Source organism: Lonchura striata, chromosome 18 (assembly GCF_046129695.1).
Source record: "Lonchura striata isolate bLonStr1 chromosome 18, bLonStr1.mat, whole genome shotgun sequence".
Taxonomy (NCBI): Eukaryota; Metazoa; Chordata; class Aves; order Passeriformes; family Estrildidae; genus Lonchura; species Lonchura striata.
In genome coordinates, this window is record NC_134620.1 from 11,713,333 (window position 1) to 11,733,222 (window position 19,890).

The following is a 19,890-nucleotide window of genomic DNA, read 5'->3' on the forward strand; positions in this document are numbered from 1 at the left end:
CTTCCGCTGCTCTGGAATTGCTGCTGGCAGCCGCTCTCTTGCTATTTCACTGGCACCGGCAGCGGTGCTGTCCCGGGGGCGCGGAGCTCCTGTGCGCGCTGCCCGCTCCCCGCACGGCGTAGGAGCCCCCGCCCGGCCCCGAGCGCCGCCGCTCCCGCGGTGGCCCCGGGCGGCGGGGCGGGGCGAGCCGAGCCCCCGGCGGCGGCCGTCGCGCCGTCACGTGGCTCCGCAGCTCCGCTCCCTCCGCGCTCCGCCATGGCTGCGGCGGCTGCCGCCGGCTCGCTGCTGCTCTGCCTGCTCGGCCTGGTGCTGCCCGGCGGCAGCACGCTGCACACCAAGGGCTCCGTGCCGCTCGACACCATCACCTTCTACAAGGTACGGCGCTGGCGGGCCTGCCGGAAGCGCTCGGGGGGCGGGCGTGGGGCGGCACCGGGCCGTGTGCCCCGCGGCCGGCGGCAGCCCCGGGGCGCGGGAGGAACTCGGGGGGCGCGGCGGGGCCGCGGGCACGGGGCCGCTGCCGCCGCCACCGGCGCGGGGAGCGCTCGGTGCTGGCGGAGCGGCCGCGCCGCAGCCAATGGGAGCGCGGCGGCTGCGGCAGTCAGCCAATGGGGGCGCGGCGGCCGCGGCCGGCAGCCAATCGGCGCGGTCCAAGTGGAGCCGAGCCGCGGGGTCCGGCCCGGCTCGCTCCGGCCCGGCGGTACCGGCGGTGCGGGCGCGGGGAGGTGCGGCCGCAGCCGCGGCTCCTCTGCCGGGGCTGTGCTGTCTGTGAGTCGGGGCCGTGAGCGCGCGCTGCTTGGGTGGTTTCACTTGTTCATCAAACAGCAACAGGCTTTTTTTTTTTTGCCTTTTTTTTTTTTGTTTTTTAACCTTTTGGTTTTTTCCCTTCACTAAATCACTTTGTAAGGAAGGACTCTTCCCACCAGGCCACTGAGCGCGCGGCAGGCCCAGGACGGAGCCTGCAGCCACCTGTGCGTACAGATGTGCAGGGCCTGGGCAGGGCTGGCAGAGCGCTGTGTAGGTGGAAAGCTGTGGTGCAACCCCAACCTGTTCGCTAGAACAGGAAGATTTTGCAAGGTCTTCTACTGCAGGGCGTGGAAAATCCCTCAAGGGGTGACAGAGTCCATTGCCAAACTAATTGGAAAAGGCATCGTCTGAGCAGAGCAAGGAGGGAGTGAAGAGAAATCAATTAAAAGTGATTTCTCCATTTCATGTACCAGTACAACATCTACAGCATCTCCACTGCAGCTCTGATGCTGGGACACTTCAGAATGCCAGTACCTATGGCCTCTCTCCTCTTCATGTCCCACTGGAAAATGTTTCAGCTGATCTTCTTCCAAGATGCCAGTCAGATTGCTTACAATAAGCAAATCTTAGAATTAAAGGCATTATCAGATCCCCCAAACCTACCACATACTATCTTTATCATCTGGTGCAGGAATACAGACACCTAAATCTCAGTCTTTCCTTCACACGACAGTGAGTCATTTCTGAGAGGCCATAATTATATAAAATTTCCATTCTCCTCTGCATTTCCCCATTGCACAGGAAAAAGCAAAACCAACTTTGGTGACTTGGACATTGCTCATACCTGAAATGATCAAGTTTTGTCTTGTCTTTCCCCCTTTTTCTTCTTGTTTTAGGTTATTCCAAAGCATAAGTTTGTCCTTGTGAAGTTTGACACACAATATCCCTATGGTGAGAAACAAGATGAGTTTAAAAAGCTGGCAGAGAGCTCAGGCTCCAGTGAGGATCTGCTGGTGGCTGAAGTGGGAATATCAGGTGAGGAACTCTGAGTACATGCAAACAGTGTGGGCTGTGAGGAGGGGATACATTTCAGTGTGATTTCTGCAGCTTCTGAGGCAATTCTGGGGGAGGGATGGATGTGAGAGTGGAGCTCCTGCCCTGGCTGAGCCTGGTTGTGCGTGGGAGAACTGCTTATCCATCTGGCTGGGTAATGAGGAGTCAGCCCACGCTGCTGAACTGCTGCCACCTCCTCATCCTCAGCAATTCTTGCCTTTTTTTTCCCCCCCTTCTTTGCTGAGAGAAACCTTTTTGACCCACATGCAGGTAACAGACCTCACAAGAATCATGCTTTAGCCACAGTCCTGCTCAGACAAAGAATACTTAGTGTGATTAGTTCCATGCAGCAAACCCTGGGGCAGCACAGCAAGGGGTTGTTGCACTGTGGCTGCTCTAACTCGATGTGACTGTGACTGGATTAAGAGAAAAAGGGTGAAGAATAGATCACTGTCACCTGACATGCTCTGGCTTTGTAGGTTGAATTAAAAATGTAGGCTTAATTATCAAACTGTGAAGTTTTACCCATTCTGATATTTCTAAACATATGTGGAATGCTCTAAGTAGCATATTTGCAATGGCTTTGTTTTCTGTCCTCAAGAATAAATATAATTTCTGTAAGATGAGTAAACATCTTGTAGCTTGGCATGCTGTCAGAACCAAATCATTCTCTGCACATAGACAGGAAAAATTCTTATTTAACTGTAAAATCAGATAAAATCAATGGATAGAGGAAAATAAGAGGAAAAAGGGTATTGATTTTCCATGAGGAGGACAGGGTTTATACAAAAGGTCCTGCTAATGTCTTACACTCTCACAGTCACAGCAAAACACCATTACAGTCTTTTTCTTTGACAAACCCACTGAATGTTTGCCTTGCAGAAATTATTTTATGAGGTGTTTTTATTTCAGTGTGTGGCATTTCCTTGGAAGAGGCTCCCCAGAGAATGGTCACAGCCCCAAGGCTGCCAGAGCTCAGGGAGTATTTGGGCAATGCTCCCAGGCACAGGCTATGATTTTGGGGTGCCATGAGCAGGGCTGGAAGCTGGACTCAGTGATCCTTGTGGGTCCCTTCCAGCTCAGGATATTTCCATGGCTCTGTGATTTCCTGGCAAACAGGTTATTAGGACATGTTGAAGCTCTGCCTACAAATATTTGAGTGGGAGGGAATCTTAATTTTTTTTTTTTATTAACTGTGCTTTTCTGTGTTTCATTGTCCCTTGATAGATTACGGTGATAAACTGAACACTGAGCTGGGAGAGAAGTACAAGCTTGACAAGGAAAAGTTCCCTGTTTTCCACTTGTTCCGGGATGGTGACTTTAACAATCCTTTACTTTATGATGGTGAAATCAAGGCTGGGGCTATTCAGCGCTGGCTGAAGAGTAATGGCATCTACCTGGGGATGCCAGGCTGCCTGAAGGAGTATGATGTGCTGGCCAGCAAATTTATGAGCACCACAGAGAAATCTGATCGCCAGGCCCTCCTGAAAAAGGGGCAGGAGAATTTAGGAAAAGCAAAAGAAACCGAGAAGAAGTCAGCAGAGCAATATTTGAAAATTATGAGCAAGATCCTGGAGCAGGGAGAGGAGTTTGCTGCTAACGAAGTCAACCGAATCACAAAGCTGATCGAGAAGAACAAGATGAGTGATGGAAAGAAGGAGGAGCTCCAGAAAAGCCTCAACATCCTCGCTTCTTTCCGGAAGAAGAGTAGTGAAAAAGATGAGCTCTAACGTGTTGGAGAACTCTCTACAAGCTGTGAAACATTGTCAAGATTCCTAACCAGTTCTCCTTAATGCAAGCAAACTTCCCGCTGACTTCAAAAGGGCAGCAGATCTCCTTCTGGGATTCTCAGTTTAGAAGGTCAAGAGGAAGACATTCTTTAAAAACACAGTATTCTAAATGTTGGAAAAATCACCTAAGAGCAAGGCACAGCAAGTATTGTGTAATACTATCCAATAACAGTGTTAAAGCAGACAAAAAAAAAAAACAAACTCTAGATTGGCCAGAAGCTCCTTCCTGGTGGTTTTTACAGCTGTTCCCTGACTAACAAATAACAAAATTCAGTCTCTCATTCCATCTTACATGCTGGAAAAGGTACAGATTGGGTACCCTCTACACGCCCACCTTTCCCTGTCCGTAATATCCTTGGGTTTTATGCTTGTTAATCTACCCCTCACCCCCCATGTGTTGTCCTACTTGGGCTCTAAGTCTTGTTCTTACCTGTTGTTGACTAAGAAACTCAGAGCTTCCTTTTTCTGGCTTCTCCTTCCATGGCTTCTGTCCCTGTTTGCTTTGGGTGTCAGCCAAATGCTGGCAGTGAAGACAGTTCACAGCTTGCCCCTCATTTTCTGTCCAGAGCAGCCGTTTCATCAAACATTCTCCCAAAATCATTCATAATACCTTGACACAGTGAGTGAAGTGAGTTCTGAGCAAGGGCAGAGTCTCCTTGAGGTGCTATTACACTCAGTCTCACCAGTTTGTGCAAAAAATTGGTTTTTCAGAGGTAAATTTGGATGTGTTTTCTTACAGCTGAAGAGGTGTTCTACCTGTCCAAGCTTCATGAGCAAAATGTTTTTCTAGCCTCCAGAAGCAATTGACACTGTCAAACTAGAGCCTCATCAGTGTTTGGTAGTTCTAAATATTTGAAAATGAGGTCCTGTAAGAGGAAGCAGAAGTATTTGTGTCTTTAGAAGCCTTGTCTGTGTTATTTAAAAGGAGATGCTTGGCCCAAGGATCAGGTCAGTCCTCAGAACTGTGCAGTTCACACTCTCTGGAATTCAGATGCCTCTGGAAGATGCTGAAGCCCTGGTCAGGGTGACAGAATTGAAAAGGGAAACACCTGTGAGTTTTACCTTAAAAGTATGCTTTAAACAAAACTGATTCCTGTGGGAGCTTTGCTGCCTTTTGAATCTTGGTGTGGGTACAAGGAGCAGATGTTGCTGTGAGATAAAATGTATTAATAATGCTATAATAAAAAAAAAAAAATCCACTTCAAAGCTGCTTCTTAAACCACTATAGAGAAACTACGGCCAATTCCGTAATCAGAGGGGAAGCTGTGACTGCTGAAGCGAGGTGAGGAGAACCAAGGGTGTCCCTCGACCCAGCGCTCTCCCTCAGGAGCGGCAGAGGAAGAACCCCGGCAAGGTGGGCAGTTTTTGGGAGGGCTTTGTGGAGATACGTCCCTCCTGGCCCGGCCCCGGAGACCCTGAGGGAATCGTCTCCCGAGGTGCTGAGGGGAGCTGTTCTCGAAGCTCTGAGGGAACAATTCCCCGGGACTCTGAAGGGGGCAGCCCCCGATAGGATCAGAACTTGAGGGGACCATGCCCTGGATCTGTGAAGGGAGCAGTGCCCGGGCTCTCTGAGGGGAGCAGCCGCGGGACTGAGGGAACCATGCCCGGGCTCTCTGAGGGGAACAGCCCGCGGGACTGGGGGAACCATGCCCGGGTTCTCTGAGGGGAGCAGCCGCGGGACTGTGAGGGAACCATGCCTGGGCTCTCTGAGGGTTGCAGCCGCGGGACTGAGGGAACCATGCCCGGGCTCTCTGAGGGGAACAGCCCGCGGGACTGTGAGAACCATGCCCGGGCTCTCTGAGGGGAGCAGCCGCGGGACTGTAAGAACCATGCCCGGGCTCTCTGAGGGGAGCAGCCGCGGGACTGTAAGAACCATGCCCGGGCTCTCTGAGGGGAGCAGCCGCGGGACTGTAAGAACCATGCCCGGGCTCTCTGAGGGGAGCAGCCGCTGGACTGTGAGGGAACCATGCCCGGGCTCTCTGAGGGGAGCAGCCCGCGGGACTGTGAGAACCATGCCCGGGCTCTCTGAGGGGAGCAGCCCGCGGGACTGAGGGAACCATGCCGGGCTCTCTGAGGGGAGCAGCCGCGGGACTGTGAGGGAACCATGCCGGGCTCTCTGAGGGGAGCAGCCGCGGGACTGAGGGAACCATGCCCGGGCTCTCTGAGGGGAACAGCCCGCGGGACTGTGAGAACCATGCCCGGGCTCTCTGAGGGGAGCAGCCCGGGGGACTGAGGGAACCATGCCCGGGCTCTCTGAGGGGAGCAGCCGCGGGACTGAGGGAACCATGCCCGGGCTCTCTGAGGGGAACAGCCGCGGGACTGAGGGAACCATGCCCGGGCTCTCTGAGGGGAGCAGCCGCGGGACTGAGGGAACCATGCCCGGGCTCTCTGAGGGGAGCAGCCGCGGGACTGAGGGAACCATGCCGGGCTCTCTGAGGGGAGCAGCCGCGGGACTGAGGGAACCATGCCGGGCTCTCTGAGGGGAGCAGCCCCGCGCGCCCCCTCGGAGCCGCCGCCGCCCGCGCGCTCCTCGAAGCGCCTTCCCGCCACGGGTGCTGGTGACGTCACGGAGGGGCGGGGCCGGGGCTCCGCGGGGTCGCCTCAGAGCGGCTCCGTGAGGGGAGCCCGGGGCGGGGGGACCGCGGCGAGCCCGCCCACCGGGGCTCGCCCGGTTCTGCCCCTGGAGGGATGCGCGGGACGCCGGTCCCCGGGACGCCAATCCCGCTGTTTGCCCAGGGCTCCTGTCCCCTCAGCCCCTCTCTGCCACCGGGCGCTCCCCGCAGCCGGCCCCGCCGGCGGGGGCCGGGCGCGGTGCGGCCCCGGGGCGGAGCGCGGGCGGCGCCCGCAGCCCCGGAGCGGTGCGGCGGCGGCAGCGGTACCCATGGCCCTGCCGGCGGAGGCAGACCGGTTGGATGGGGGCTGGCAGGAGGTGAGCGAGCCCCCGCCGACACCGAGAACCCCGGGACCTCGCTGTGCGCCTTTCTTCTCGTCCATCCCCTCACGGTCCTTCCCCAGCCCTGCGCCCCCGCTCCGTGCCCGGAGGCACCGGCAGCGTTGCACGATCCTCCCCCGGTGCCTGTCCCCGGTCGGTGCTGCCTATTCCTCTTCGGCACCCCGCTGTCCCTAATCCCCGGCCGGTGCTGCCCGCTCTTCTCCGGGATCCGCCAGTCCACCTGCCCGCTCCTATCCCGGTCCCCGGTCCTTGTCGTTCCTCACTGAGCTCCCGGTCCGTGCTGCCCGCTGCTATCCCGGTCCCCGGTCCTTGTTGTTCCTCACTGAGCTCCCGGTCCGTGCTGCCCGCTGCTATCCCGGTCCCCGGTCCTTGTTGTTCCTCCCTGAGCTCCCGGTCCGTGCTGCCCGCTCCTATCCCGGTCCCCGGTCCTTGTCGCTCCACTCTGAGCTCCCGGTCCGTGCTGCCCGCTCCTCCCGGGACCCCGCACTCCCCGGGCGCTCCTGCCGCGCCTGGGGCTGTGTCACCTGAGCTCCCTCCCGACCTTCTCCCCAGGTCTACTCTGCGCTCCAGTGGATCCAGTTCACCATGGCCATGCTCAGGTACGACGCGCTGCCCATGGAGTTACTGTCGCCAAGATGATTTTACCCAGAAAAGCAAAAAAAGAGAACTCGCGTCTCCCAGCGAGGCAGACGCGCTCCTGTTCCAACCTGTGCTTTGTTTTCTCAGCGTTGTAGGTTCCAGCTCAATTATTGCCTACGCCGTCTTCCAAAACGCAGTGCGGTCCCCCGAGGTAAGGTCTGAGCTTCCTTTTCCCTCCTTAAGCTGCGGTATCAGTCCCTGCAGATGGGTCACACCTGTAGCACAGACCCTCTCCTAAGAGCAGCTGCAGGTCTCAGGGTTATGTGATTAAATCTTGCTTAATAGCTGGGAGGAAAAGGGCTTGCTAAGAATTGGATTCTTTGTCTTGGTAGGAGGTGAAAGGACTGACCTTGAACCTGTGCTTCTGCAGGGAGAAGCAGGTTCGTTAGTCCTGTGCTTTCTGCTGCTCCTGGAAAGTCCTCCAGTCGTTCCTGGGAGCGCAGATTTCCTAGCGTGCCCTCTTCAGTGGGGCCAAACTCCCGCGGGGCTGAGGAGGTGTGCACAAAGCTGCTGAAGTGCAAATTGGAGCTGCCCCTGTGGAAATGCTTTTACAGGTGTTGGTTTTTGGCCGTCTCTGAGGAGTTTCTCTGGGCAGGTGTGCTACTAAAACTGACCCCACATCCTCCATCCCATCCTGCCAGGCTTGGGTGTCCACACACAGTCCCTCTGTGTGTCCAGGACTTCCTGGGGGCAGTGAGCCAAAATGATCCCTGTAAAGCTGGGATTTGCTGTCCAGGGTTTGCAGGCTCAGCCTGGCGTGTGGACTATGCAGAAAGTCGGTGGAGCTGGCAGCAGCTGTATCTCTCCTTCCTTCATCTTCCTGTTCTTAGTACATCGTGGATTCGACCTGCAAGCCCAGAGAATGGGACTTTCAGGGAATTCATGGAGCTATCCCTTGAGAAGCAAGGAATGCAGGCAACTGACACATTGTTTGATGGCACTGTGGGAAGGAGAACATGAGTCCATGTTTGCAGGGCAAATCTGTCCTACTTACAGCAGGAGAGGACCTTGCTCCCAGCCAACCTCCTGGAAACGCTCTGCCCAGCACATCCAGAATAAACTGTGGAGATCTCCATGCATTCCTAGGGAAAAACAAAGGCTGGGACTTCTCCTTAAAGCTGGGATGGAAAACCTGCTTGAGCTTGTGCTGCTCAAGGTGTACATCAAAACCTCCTTCGACCACATCTGCACGTGGAAAGCTCCAGATGTGATTCCTTCCCAGGGTCCTCCCTCTGGAATGGTGTGGAGCAGGGGCTGGCAGTGTCCTGGTGTGACTCAGCAGCCTCATCCTGTTGGCTCCCATGGCCTGGCTGCTCAGGAGCCCTTCTGCTCTCAATCATGTGATGGGGCTGTGGCTTGGGAGCTGTTCATGATCCACACATGGCTCCAGGTCAACAACGCTCCAGAAGGTCCAGATGTTTCTGCTCAGGTTATTTCTGCAAATCCGGATAGGAGGGCTGGATGCCAGCTGGAGGGACTGGTTTGCATCAGCCTTCCAGGCTCTTCTGCTGCCAGGGGAGATCTGGTGCTGGGTTTCAAAAGTGACAAAATCTCCATTAACTTCCCCATCTTCTTGTCCTCATGTCTTGGGTCTGAAGTGGAAGTTTGTAAACAAAGGGGCTGGAAGAGATCCATATCAAAACTTGCCACAAACAGCATATTCCCTGAGTCATGAGGACCCACAGCAAAGCATTTAAAAATAAACAGCTCTGGAGGCTGGTAGAAGGATCTTAGAAACGCTTTCCTTCCTGTCCCCAACCTCAGAAATCAAATACTGCACTCTTGAAGCTTGCTTTCTGTCTCTATGGGGTCAATAAAACCCTTCAGCCTCAGGTAAATCATTCAGGAGAGGTGATGGCAAGCAAGGAAGAACCCTCAGCTCAACAGGTTTGAGGAAGAAATCTCAGCTCAGAAGGTTTGAGGAAGAACCTTCAGCTCAGCATGTGCCTGGGCCATGGCCACAGAGCCAAATCCCCGTGTGCGCTGCAGCTGGAGCTGCCAGGATGTAAATCATTACATCTTTGCAGTCCCTTCCTCTATTTTATAAATACCAGTGGTTATTTTCTTTCCCCTTTTTCAAGCCAGAGCCACACATGCCCCTGTGTCACCTACTTCTTTAGTCAGGTCTCTGCCAAAACAACTCCTGGACACACCAGCAGTGCCTTGCTCCAAGGGCACTTGTGCTGGAGAAAGAGGTCACCTGTTTGATTGCAAAAGTGGCTTTTTTGCTTATTTTAGATCTGTTTGGTTTAACCTGCCTCAATCACAAACTGGACAGTGCCCCAAGCCTATCGTGCCAGGGCTTAATTTCTGCACCAGCGAGGAAAAGCCTGGTTTAAAAAAGGCATTTAGAGATTAAATCAAATTAAAATTAAATCCAGACCTTTGTGCCTTGTGCTCCTTCATGCCCTAAGGACAAATCTGGTTCAATCAGATCTACCTTAACTCTTATCACTCTTCCTAAACTCCCTCTCACTGCACATGGGAACAAGTATTATACAACGTGATGGGTTGCATCCACTTACTTCCAGGACAATACTGAGGCAAATCTCACAAAAAACTCAGCTCCATGAAAAGAAATACAAAATCAAAGCCTGCTGAAGCATTTCCATGCTGTGTTTAACATTATAATTTTCCATAGGGAAAGAAAAACACCACAATTTTCTCTCCTGGATGCTGAAAATGAGATACCAAAGGCTTTAATTAAGAATGTAGGTAATTAGGCTGCTTTTCCAAAGTCTCTGCTCTCCCACTAACAAAGAAAATGTTGGCCAGATATTTTGCACAAATGTTTTCCTGCAGTGTTTACAGTCCTGGCCAGTGTATGCAAACTGGAAATGGGCTGGAAACTGTTGTTAAAGGGGACACGACTCCTTTACAGAAAGATGCAGCAATAATGGCTCTCAGTGGAAATTAATCTGGCTTGTAAAATAAACCCAACCTTAGTCATCAGCTGAAATGACATAGAACACTTAGAAAAATGTTTGTTTCAAGTCATTCCAGACCTGAGGAAGGGTTTGTGTTTCCTGGAAGTTTGATTTCTATGTGAGTTTATTTAAAATATGATGTCTCTTCTCCCTGCCAACATGTCCCGTTCTTCAAAATTGTAACATGATGGATATTTGGGATATTTTCTGTAAGTTTTGATGCTGCTCTTGGATCCTGTGGCAGAAGTGATGGTTGGAGTGCATTGGAGCAGCTCCTGAGAGAATAAATCCATGTGGAATTTCCCTGCAAGGAGAGTTGTCTCACCAGAAGAGCTGAGGGGTGACAGTGTTCAGATAACACCAGATAACCTGGTATTGGTGTCTGAGCACAATTAAAAGCTGAAAAGTTTTCATCTGGTAACTTGTCTTTGAACTTGCTTGGTTGTGAAAGTAGAAGACTTTTTTTATTGGAGCTCTCAGGGTTTGCTGCAGATTAATTGAGTGGTCTCAGAAATGTTGTCACAGTGCTTTCCTGAGGGTAAAATCATCCCTCCACAAAGTACCACTTATGCCCTACTTCCCTTCAATTAAGGCTTTCAAAATAACTTTGCAGTGGGGTTTTTCTATTGAAAAACTTTCCTCACCTGCAGAAAACCTTTGAAAGGCTGTATTAAAATATCTTTATGTCTGATAAGGGGGTAAAGATGCAGCTGGGGGATGGGAGGGCTGTGACTCCACTCACACCTGCTGAGCCTTTTCCCTTTTCCAGGTGCGTCCCCTTTTCTACCTGAGCCTCTCAGATCTGTTCCTGGGCATGTGCTGGCTGGCTGGGGCCCTGCTCTACAGCTCACCCACCTCCCAGCAAGATCTCATCTGCTACAACCTGCAGGCCACGGGACAGGTGAGTGGCCTTGGCACCACGTTCTAGAATTAACCTTGTAATTTGTCATCATTAACCTTGTTGGTGATCAGAGCGTGGCCATGGGGGCTGTTTCTAGACAGGCTTTAGCAGGTATCTTGGCTTTCTGTGGAAAAGGGAGAAAATGACACTGGGGTTTAGGGTCCTCTGGTGTATCAGAGGAAAAGATAAGGTGGGATTTTGTAGTTGCTTGTGTGAAATGAGCAGATGGGACTTGATCTTTCTCCTGTTGGATCCATGCCCGTGGATCTCTGTGCTCTCACATGGTGCTTTTCTGTTTCTCATTGTGCTTCCTCCAGCCTGGGCAGGAACAGACATTCTGTGACTTGCTCGAGCTCAGGCTTAAATTACTCACGTGAACATCCCAGTTCTTGCTCTTTCCAAGGATCCTCCATCAGCACAAGCTCAGCCTGTGTCCCATTGACTCAGCTGCTTCCCTGTGCTGAGGGCCAGTGGAGTAGGGTGGGTGAGCACTGTTTTCCTGACAGTTTGCTGTTGCCTCAGTTCCCTTTTCAACACCAGGCTTTGGAAATCTCAGCTGTCAAAAATCTCTGCAGAGTCCAGCTGAGCATGGGGATTCATAAATTATGATCTCTGGAATTAATTTTTTTTTCCTTTTAAAAGACTGGGAAGTGCAAGGGAAGCCTTGATGTGTGGGCTTGGGTAACTCCCTGAGAGTGTGGTGGTACCACAACAGGGAACTGAATGTCCTTGTGGAAAAGCAGCATCCAAAGCTGGAAAGGATCTCCATGTGCCTCAGAGAGGGCAGGGAAGTAGCTGCAGCTACAGGATGGAATTGTTCCTGCTGTTGTGTGTCTGGGGATGGGCTCCTGTAGCCCAGGATTATTTCAGCAGCTGTTTTGGGGCTACAGATGTGTTGCTGAGGGTGGTGAGAGCAGCTGTTCCACTCCAGGCTCATTTCTGGTTTCTCCAGCTCTACTGGCTCCACAGTATGTTCATGTTGAGAGAAACAGTGAGGTTTGGGTAACATGGCCACTTGGGAATGATGCAGAACAACATCAAAGGTGTTTTCAAGGTGATGGTAAATGGGAAAATGAGGAGAGCTTGGGAGAGGCTTTCAAAGCTAGAAGGTGGAAGGAGAAAGCAGGACTGAGGCTGTTCCTGAGCTGTTTCCCTTGCCTGGGGGACAGTTCTTTCAGCTGGTGTGATGTTTTTATAGCCTGGAGAAGGCAGTTTGCACTGCTAGAGGAGAAATAAGTTAGCTATGGAAAATATGCCCATAATTTCTCAGCTCTCTTGCACTTCTGGCTCTTCTCTGCCCTCACTTTTCCAGCCTGTGGCTGTGCTTTGCAGGGACACCAGCACAGGATGGGACAAGGTGGGAGCTCTGTGTTCATGGTGGGTGGGCAGAGCTGGCCTTGGGCCAGGGCTTGTGGTGGGGTGTGCAGAGTCACACCCTGACCTCAGCCAGGCTCCCCTGGCTCCTCTCCTGCGTGCCACCACCAGTCCCCACAGCACAGGGACTGCCTGGGTGGCAGAGCCAGATTGTGCCTGGCAAGAGCCGTGGCTGCTGTTTGCTCTGGGAGAAATTAAAACAAACCTTGCCATGGAAACCTTTCCCTCAGGGCATGTGACAGTGCAGGACCTCCTCACCCAACACCCTGCAGTGCCCTTGAGAGGTGGGAACACCTTGTGCGTAAGAAGGAGCCAGTAACAACAGGTTGAACCAGCAGATTCTGCAGAGCAGGAGGGATCTGGAGGCTGATGGAATGAGTAAATAAACGTCTCACTGTGCTTCTGGGTGTCTCACACCTGGGGCCTCTCTGCACACCAACACCCAGAAGGTGTCAGATGAGCCAAGGTGAGGATGGGAAGGGACAGCCCAGCAGTGGAGTTTGCAGCCCTTGGAGAAGCTCACACTGGAGTCATTGTGATGTCTCAAGGCACTGCCTTAAGAGCAGGGCAATATTTTGCTTTATTCAGGCCGTTTGCCATTATTTGTCATCACAGGCTGATGTTGCAGTGGATGGAGCTGCCCAGTGTCCAAACTGTGTCAATAAAGAAGGAGATTGCTTTGTTTCTTGGATTTTCGCTCTTTCAGCTCCAGAGCTTTGATTGAGATGAATGTAAATACTGCTCCCTTTGCTGTCCCTCATTCTCTCCTCCTCCTACATTGCAATGATAAAGTCCAGAATAGATATTGTGGTTATAATTGCACAACTCCCCATGTTCTTCCAGTTCAGTTCCAGTGGCCTAATAATGTCCTGGCAGGCTCTGCTCATGCTGGGCAGCACAATGGGAGCCACAGATGGGATAATGAGGGATTCTTGTGTCTCTGCTTTATTTCCTCATGGGCAGTGCTGCAGGACTGTCCCCAGCCCCAGAGCTGGGGCTCAGGAGAGCAGAATTCCCTTCCCTTCCTGCTGGCACCTTCACAAGTGGCATTTGGGTCTCTGTTCTAGAAGGCAGCACTGACATTTCATGAGCCTCTCCCGGGAATTCTGAAGTGCAAGAGAACGATCCTTGTGGACTATTTTGGCCTTCTCTGGAAGTAGTTGGAAAAGGGCAACAGCCCCTCATTAAAACTCATTTAATGAACTGGAAAGTCACTGCAATGTTCCTGTGGCAGCCCTTGGACTCAGCCTCTTGAGCCAGCCAAGAGCATTCACAACCTCAGTGAAAGAGGCCAAGTTTGTTTAGTGACCACTTTCCCAGCTGTGGATGATACCAGGGTGGCAAACCTGTGCTCCTTATCTTTTTGGCAAAGGATAGCAAAGCCACAGAAAGAAAAAAAACATTTGCTTGTCCAGCCCTTCCTCTTTGCCACTGAAGTTTGTGTTTCCTGTCACAACACAGCACATGCATGTACGTGATCTGATTAGGCAACCTGGAGTAAGCATGAATTTGGAAAAAAATTTGATCAAGATTTGGGGGGGGGTTTATAGGAAGTTTTAGATAATTAGACTAATCTGAAGCTGGAATCAAAGGCTATGAAACTCTCAGTGCTCTATGTTTTCTCCTTTTTCCCACAAAGGAAGAAAAGGGTTTTTGGGATGTTAACTTGGGCTGAGGGCAGAGAATAGCTGCCCTAACATTCCTCTTGAAATGTTCAATTGTTTTCTGTTTCCGTGAATTCTCTGCATAGTCAGCTCATTATGCAAGAAGCAAATCTAAATGTCACATCTGTGCTTGTTTTCCTAATGGACATAGCATTGAGAAGGTCCAAGTGCCTCCGAAACCCTCATTGCCAGGCCCTGAGCCAAAAAAATTAGCCAGATCACAAAGATTTTTATTTCCAAGACAATCTTGTTGTCATTAGTTGTCCTGCCTGAGGCCAAAGTGAAGCTGTGTGATCTAAGGTGGGAATCTCCAACCTGACTCTTCCCAGCTGCATGTGAGCACAGCCCCTCTGCTCAGACCCTCACCTTTGGCAGGTGTTCATCCTCCTGCCTCTCTTCCATGGGATTCGGGAGGAACTAAACATGCTCTAGGAATTATTATTTCAGGACTGAAATGCTGGTTTTATTTCTCAGGTATTCTATGTGGCCTCTTTTCTCTACACTGTAAACTACACTTGGCACCTGTACATGGACCTCAAGGTGAAATACAACCAGAACCTCTTCAGGGTGCCCCCCCAGGTGAGTGGGACTGGTGTAAAGGCTGGGAACCCAGGGACAAGGACACAACACTCAGGAAAAACCTCCCTGCATTGCAGGCTGAGCAAATACTTCACACACCCCGTGACCAAAATCTCTCCTTGCTGTTAATGCCTCCCTCACACCCAAACAGGGAGGCACCACCACTGCCATGACCAGGCTGGGGAATACCCCAGGTATTCCTGCAAGATGGCACATTCCTTATGCAGCTCTTCCCAACAAACCCATCAGCCCCACTGCCCTACACAGCTTCCCCAGACATTTGCTGTGCACAGCAAACTTTGTATCCCAGATAATCCATCTGGTAGTTCAGGAGCAGCAGGATGGGCAGATCCCCCTCAGCTGCTGAAATGCTCAGCTCCTTCCTGTGAACCAGGGGCTGTACAGAAATAATTAAGATTTTTGGATTTTGCAGGTTGTAGATTATGCAAGTTGTGTTGGCCGAATAGCAACGATCTTGTCAAGGTAAGATTTCATTCTGCCTGGTAGAGGGTGTGGATTTGGTAAGAGTTAATTTTCCCTGGCAGAGGGTGTGGATTTGGTAAGAATTAATTCTCCCTAGTGGGAGATTGTGGATTTGGCAAACTGCAGTGTGTTGATCCCTGTTTCCTACTTGTTTTAAAGCAAGCTTTACTAAAAAAGCTGTAAAGCTCATCATTAACAGCAGAGTGACCTCATGAATGCAGAGTAAGAGGGTTTTTTCAACCAAGTTAATGATAACTTTATTAACTGGATGTGGTTTTCCAGAAGGTTTCCCTTTACCAATAATTAGCCCTCACAAATGAAAACCCCGATGCTGGTAAAGCTGACAAAATACTTTTCCAGAGCAGTGCCAATAAAAACAACTTTGAAGTCCTCTGTAGTGATGGGAGAAAAACCAAGCAGTGCCCAAGTGGAGCCGTGCAATAACCCATGACTGTGCTGTCCTTCTCCTCTCAGCCTGATCCCTTTCCTCCTCATGGTGCCTGTGTTTTGCCTGGGCAACAGCAGTAATTGCTACCAGAACTTCAGCCAGAAGCACGGGTGAGCTTCCTCCCTTCCTCTGGCACAGCCCCAGGGCTGCTGGGGGTGGGCAGGAGCTCAGGCTCTCCTGTGTCCCACAGGTGTCTCCTGATGCACGCGGAGATGGCCGAGCCCCCCAGCCAGCCCCAGAGCCCGAGTGGCTCTGTTTGCCGTGCAATGCATTTCTACAGCATCGGCGTCTTCCTCGTCTCCTTCCTCATCAGCTTCGTGGCCATCCTGGTAAGGCTGGTCCTTGTGGGGCCCTTGGATGGCTCCAGAGGCTGGGCACTCATGGAATCACAGAATGGTTTGGGTGGGAAGGCATCTTTAAGCTCATCCAGTGCCACTCTCTGCAGGGACACGTTCCACTGTCCCAGGTTGCTCCAAGCCCTGTCCAACCTGGCCTTGGACACTTCTAGGGATGGGGCAGCCACAGCTTCTGTGGGAAGGATTTCCTCCCAGTATCCCATCTAAACCTGCTTTCAGTTTTCAATCTATTCCCCCCTGTCTGCTCACTCCATGCTCTTGGCAAATAGGGCAGGGCAATAACTGTGTGGTGCTGCCTCCCTTTTGGAAAGGGTGGTAGGGGAAGGAAAATATCACCGTGCCACCAGATAAATCCATCTGGAGTCCTGTGTACTTTCAACCCAGCCCAGAAATATTTAGCAGGATTTCCAAATATTGTCAAGCTTGGAGCTTGACAGAGATCACCTCCTGCATGGGTCAGCAAGAGGTGATTAATGGTTGGACTCCATGATCTTAGAGATCTTTTCCAGCCTAAACAATATGATTCTAAAGTCAATTCAGAGTCTTCAGTTTAGAAAAGGCCACTTGCAAAGCAACACCTCCCACAGGATTTCAGTGCTGTGTGAAAAGTTTGGGTACACAGGGATCCACCCTGGATGAACCCAGCAGATCACAGCCTGTACAATAACATTTGCCTGTTCTTTTCCAGGTTATCCTGAGTCAGGCCCGAGGGCTGTACAAGAGGTTTGTGAACTCCACAGGATTCCTGGGGGATCAGCAGTGGGCCATGATTAAGATGGTGGAACAACGGGTGGTTTTTTACCCTGTTGCCTTCTTCTGCTGCTGGGCCCCAGGTGAGCAGAGAGTTCCCCCCACAGCATCCCCCTGTGGAAGCCCAGAGAGGTGGGGTTAACTTCACCCTCTCATCCATCCCTTTCCACAGCTGTCCTCCTTGGAATGCTGAAATTGACTGCTTCAACAACCAGCAAAATCTACATGGCTCTGCTGATCCTGCAGGTAAATGTCTGCCCCTGCAGCCTCCTGCCTTCTCACCTGGATGCAGCTGGGCAAGGATCTCTGCTGTGTGTGTGTGAGCCAAAGTCTGATTTGTGCTTTTGTTTGGCAGAGCTTTTGGTTTGGTGGTTGATGTTTTCCACAGGCATGAAAAGGTCTCAGTACCCAAATTCCCAGCACCACAACAGTTCAGTGGTGAACAGGGTGCTGGGTGGATGTTTGGACTTGGTGACCTCAAAGGTCTTTTTCAACCTCAGTGATTCTGTGGACATGGAAATTGTAGTAAATAGGACTAGAAAGGATCACCAAAAATTTGTTTTGTTTTTCGTATGTCACCACGTCTCCATATATGATTCCTTAATAACACTTGTCCAACTTCTTCCTGTGCCTGCGGCAGAAGTTAGACATTTTATTAAATTATATAGTTATTCTATTAATTTAATAAATAAACATACATAATATATATTCTGTATTTTTACAGCATTTATATTTAATTAGACATTCCCTAAACATTTATTAAAATAACAACACAATTTCTCTATCACACGGAAGATAAAATCCTGCTGGGCGGGGGAAGTTTTCCAGGGATCCCTGATTCCCCTGTGCTCTCTCCCAGGCTCTCACCGCAGCTTCCCAGGGGCTCCTGAACTGCCTGGTGTACGGCTGGACCCAGCACGTGTTCCTGTCCCTGAAGCGCGACTCCCGCCGGGATGTGGACACCCAGACGCCGCTCCTGCGCTCCCAGAAGAAATTCTACTCCAGCACGGGCCCCGCCGGCCCGCCCGACACCGAGGGCTCCTCCTCCACCCTGCTCTGATGCAGCCCTGCCCGGAAGGAGAGAGGAGAGAGGCAGAGTCCTTCCATCTCCTCGTTCTCCAGAGCCGGGATGGAACTGCCCCTCGGGGCTGGCAGAGCCAGGCGCTCAGTGGACATAGTTATTTATTTGATGGATCATTTCAGCGTGGTAAATCTTTAGTCCAGACTTTCTTCTCTTGGAAATATCCCTAGAAATGCAGCAAACCCCAGGTAAAGGCTCAGAGACCTGGTCCAGCTCCATGGAGGTTGAGCAGAGGATGTTTTACTTTGTTTTATTTCTCCAAGTTATTGCCTTTACAAATTAACAAAAAAGCAAAATGAGTATTTTTCAATCTCTGCCTTTAAATTCACTCTAACCATGAGAATTTCACCACCCTAAGAACCAATTGCAAGAAATGAAGAATTGCAAAGCAGAACAAAACCTGCCTGGAATTTCTGCACATTTCCCTTCCCTTCTTCCTGCCAACTCCTGCTCAGCCACAATACTCCCAAAAATCAGCTGCTTCGACCCTGTGGAGCATCTCTCATGAACCAGGTGAGCAGGACTTTGAATCTCTCTTTGCATTTCCAGAAGTTCACATGAATTATTTACTGAGGTCCCACCATTCTACAGGAAATAAAACAGGTCTTAAGCTGTGTTGAAAACAACTCTTTACCTTTACACTCTTTATTTTCCAACAGCTTCACTTTTTGGGTCCAACCCAAATTTTTCTCATAGCAGGTTAGACAAGAAGAGGAAATACTCCAGCTTTGTGTATTTAACTTACACAACATAACTGTGTAAACTCTGGGTAAGTCACACAAGGGCCCTGGAGGTTTGGTCAATGACTTATTTTCTCTTACAGAGTGAAACAATTCCATTTTGCTGTTCTACAGGATAAAAACAAAGTTTTCAGCCATCTTCTTCCACCTGGTCCTTCAAATCTTCCTCTAGTCCCAAAGTTTGGACATAGACGACTCGGTGTTTCTCCAGCCCCACTTCAAAGGCAAATATTCCATGGGGAGGATGGGATTTGAGCCCTGGCACTGGCAGGGCATGAAACACACCCAATCTCATCCCTGAGAGCCTCCTGCACACTCCTGGGACTGACCCCGTTTGTGGAGCCAGTGCAATTTGTTTAAAAGGGGATTAAGGCTTTCTAAGTGATGGAAGATTACCCAGGAAACAATGATTGGATTGCTAATGGAGCATCAGAGCTGGCAGTGGGTGCTGACACGTTCCCAGGGCTCCTCAGACAGCTCAGCAGTCCCTCAGTGTTTGTTTGAGGGGGAATTTTCTTGCTGGAAAGAGCCATTCCATGGGCACTCCATCTGGGTTGGCTGCTCTAAGTACTCCCAGTCCCTTTCCAAGTCTGGATGCCCTGAGGGTCACTCACCACCCAACCCACTCTGAACTCCCCTAAGGCACCAAGTAGAGGGAAATTCTCTTACAAGGAAGGAGTCTGAGCTGTCACAACTGCCCCATCTTGTGTCCTGAAATGCTCCCGGGCCAAGGGTGTGTCTGGTTCCTGTCACCAAGTCAAGCCCTGCTGGAGGACAACAAAACCATTTCCAGAGGCAGGAAGGGTCCAAGTGCCACCCTGAGGCTGTGTGTCCAGAGGGGTGAGGGAAATCACTCCTTGCTGCCTGCAAAAGCACAGGGCCATCAGCAACAAAGGCAGATCCACTTCTCACCACCCAGTGTCCCCCAGCCGGGCTCCCACCTCAACCAGCTGCAGGGATCATCAGCTCAGAGGAACTGGGTCCTATTTGCAGAGTCCCTGAAGGCAGAAGGACTCATCCCTCCCTTCCCTGACTGCCCAGTCCAACCCCACAGCCCTCAGGGGTTAACTGGGAGCACTGGGCAGGTGTTGCTGCCATCTGATGGAAAACTGGGCTTAAAAAAGGCAATTTTGGGTTATGTTGCCAAGCAGAGCCCAGGATTTCCTAGGGATTTATCCAGCCTCTCCTGTCAGTTCAAATCCTCCTTCAAGTGCTTATTCCCATGGATAAGGGAGGTGGGATGGGGGTGGCAGAATAATGGAATCTCTAAGGCTGGAAAAGCCCTCTAAGACCATCAAATCCAGAAATGAACCCAGCACCACTGTGCTCACCACTAACCACACCCCCAAGTGCTGCATCCACACCTTCTGGACACTTCCAGGGAAATGCAGGGTGGCAAGAGAAGCCT

General features: G+C 51.3%; 2 protein-coding genes across 3 annotated transcripts; both read left to right on the top strand.

Moving 5' to 3' along the window:
* Nucleotides 1–201: 201 nt before the first annotated feature.
* On the top strand, nt 202–4,793 carry ERP29 (endoplasmic reticulum protein 29). The gene is made up of 3 exons (XM_021544659.2): nt 202–375; nt 1,641–1,779; nt 3,025–4,793. Exons 1-3 carry the CDS (start codon nt 256–258, stop codon nt 3,525–3,527), a joined length of 762 nt encoding a protein of 253 aa, XP_021400334.1. The 5' UTR covers nt 202–255; the 3' UTR covers nt 3,528–4,793.
* Nucleotides 4,794–6,411: 1,618 nt separating this feature from the next.
* TMEM116 (transmembrane protein 116) lies at nt 6,412–18,368 on the top strand. Of its 2 annotated transcripts, XM_021544550.2 has the most exons (11): nt 6,412–6,516; nt 7,093–7,139; nt 7,267–7,330; nt 10,876–11,007; nt 14,520–14,624; nt 15,058–15,107; nt 15,582–15,665; nt 15,746–15,884; nt 16,600–16,744; nt 16,834–16,907; nt 17,521–18,368. In XM_021544550.2, exons 1-11 carry the CDS (start codon nt 6,469–6,471, stop codon nt 17,719–17,721), a joined length of 1,089 nt encoding a protein of 362 aa, XP_021400225.1. In that variant the 5' UTR covers nt 6,412–6,468; the 3' UTR covers nt 17,722–18,368. The 2 variants fall into 2 exon arrangements, with proteins under 2 accessions (XP_021400225.1, XP_021400226.1); XM_021544551.2 differs by lacking the exons at nt 6,412–6,516; nt 7,093–7,139; nt 7,267–7,330 and adding an exon at nt 7,613–7,733.
* The last annotated feature ends 1,522 nt before the right edge of the window (nt 18,369–19,890 follow it).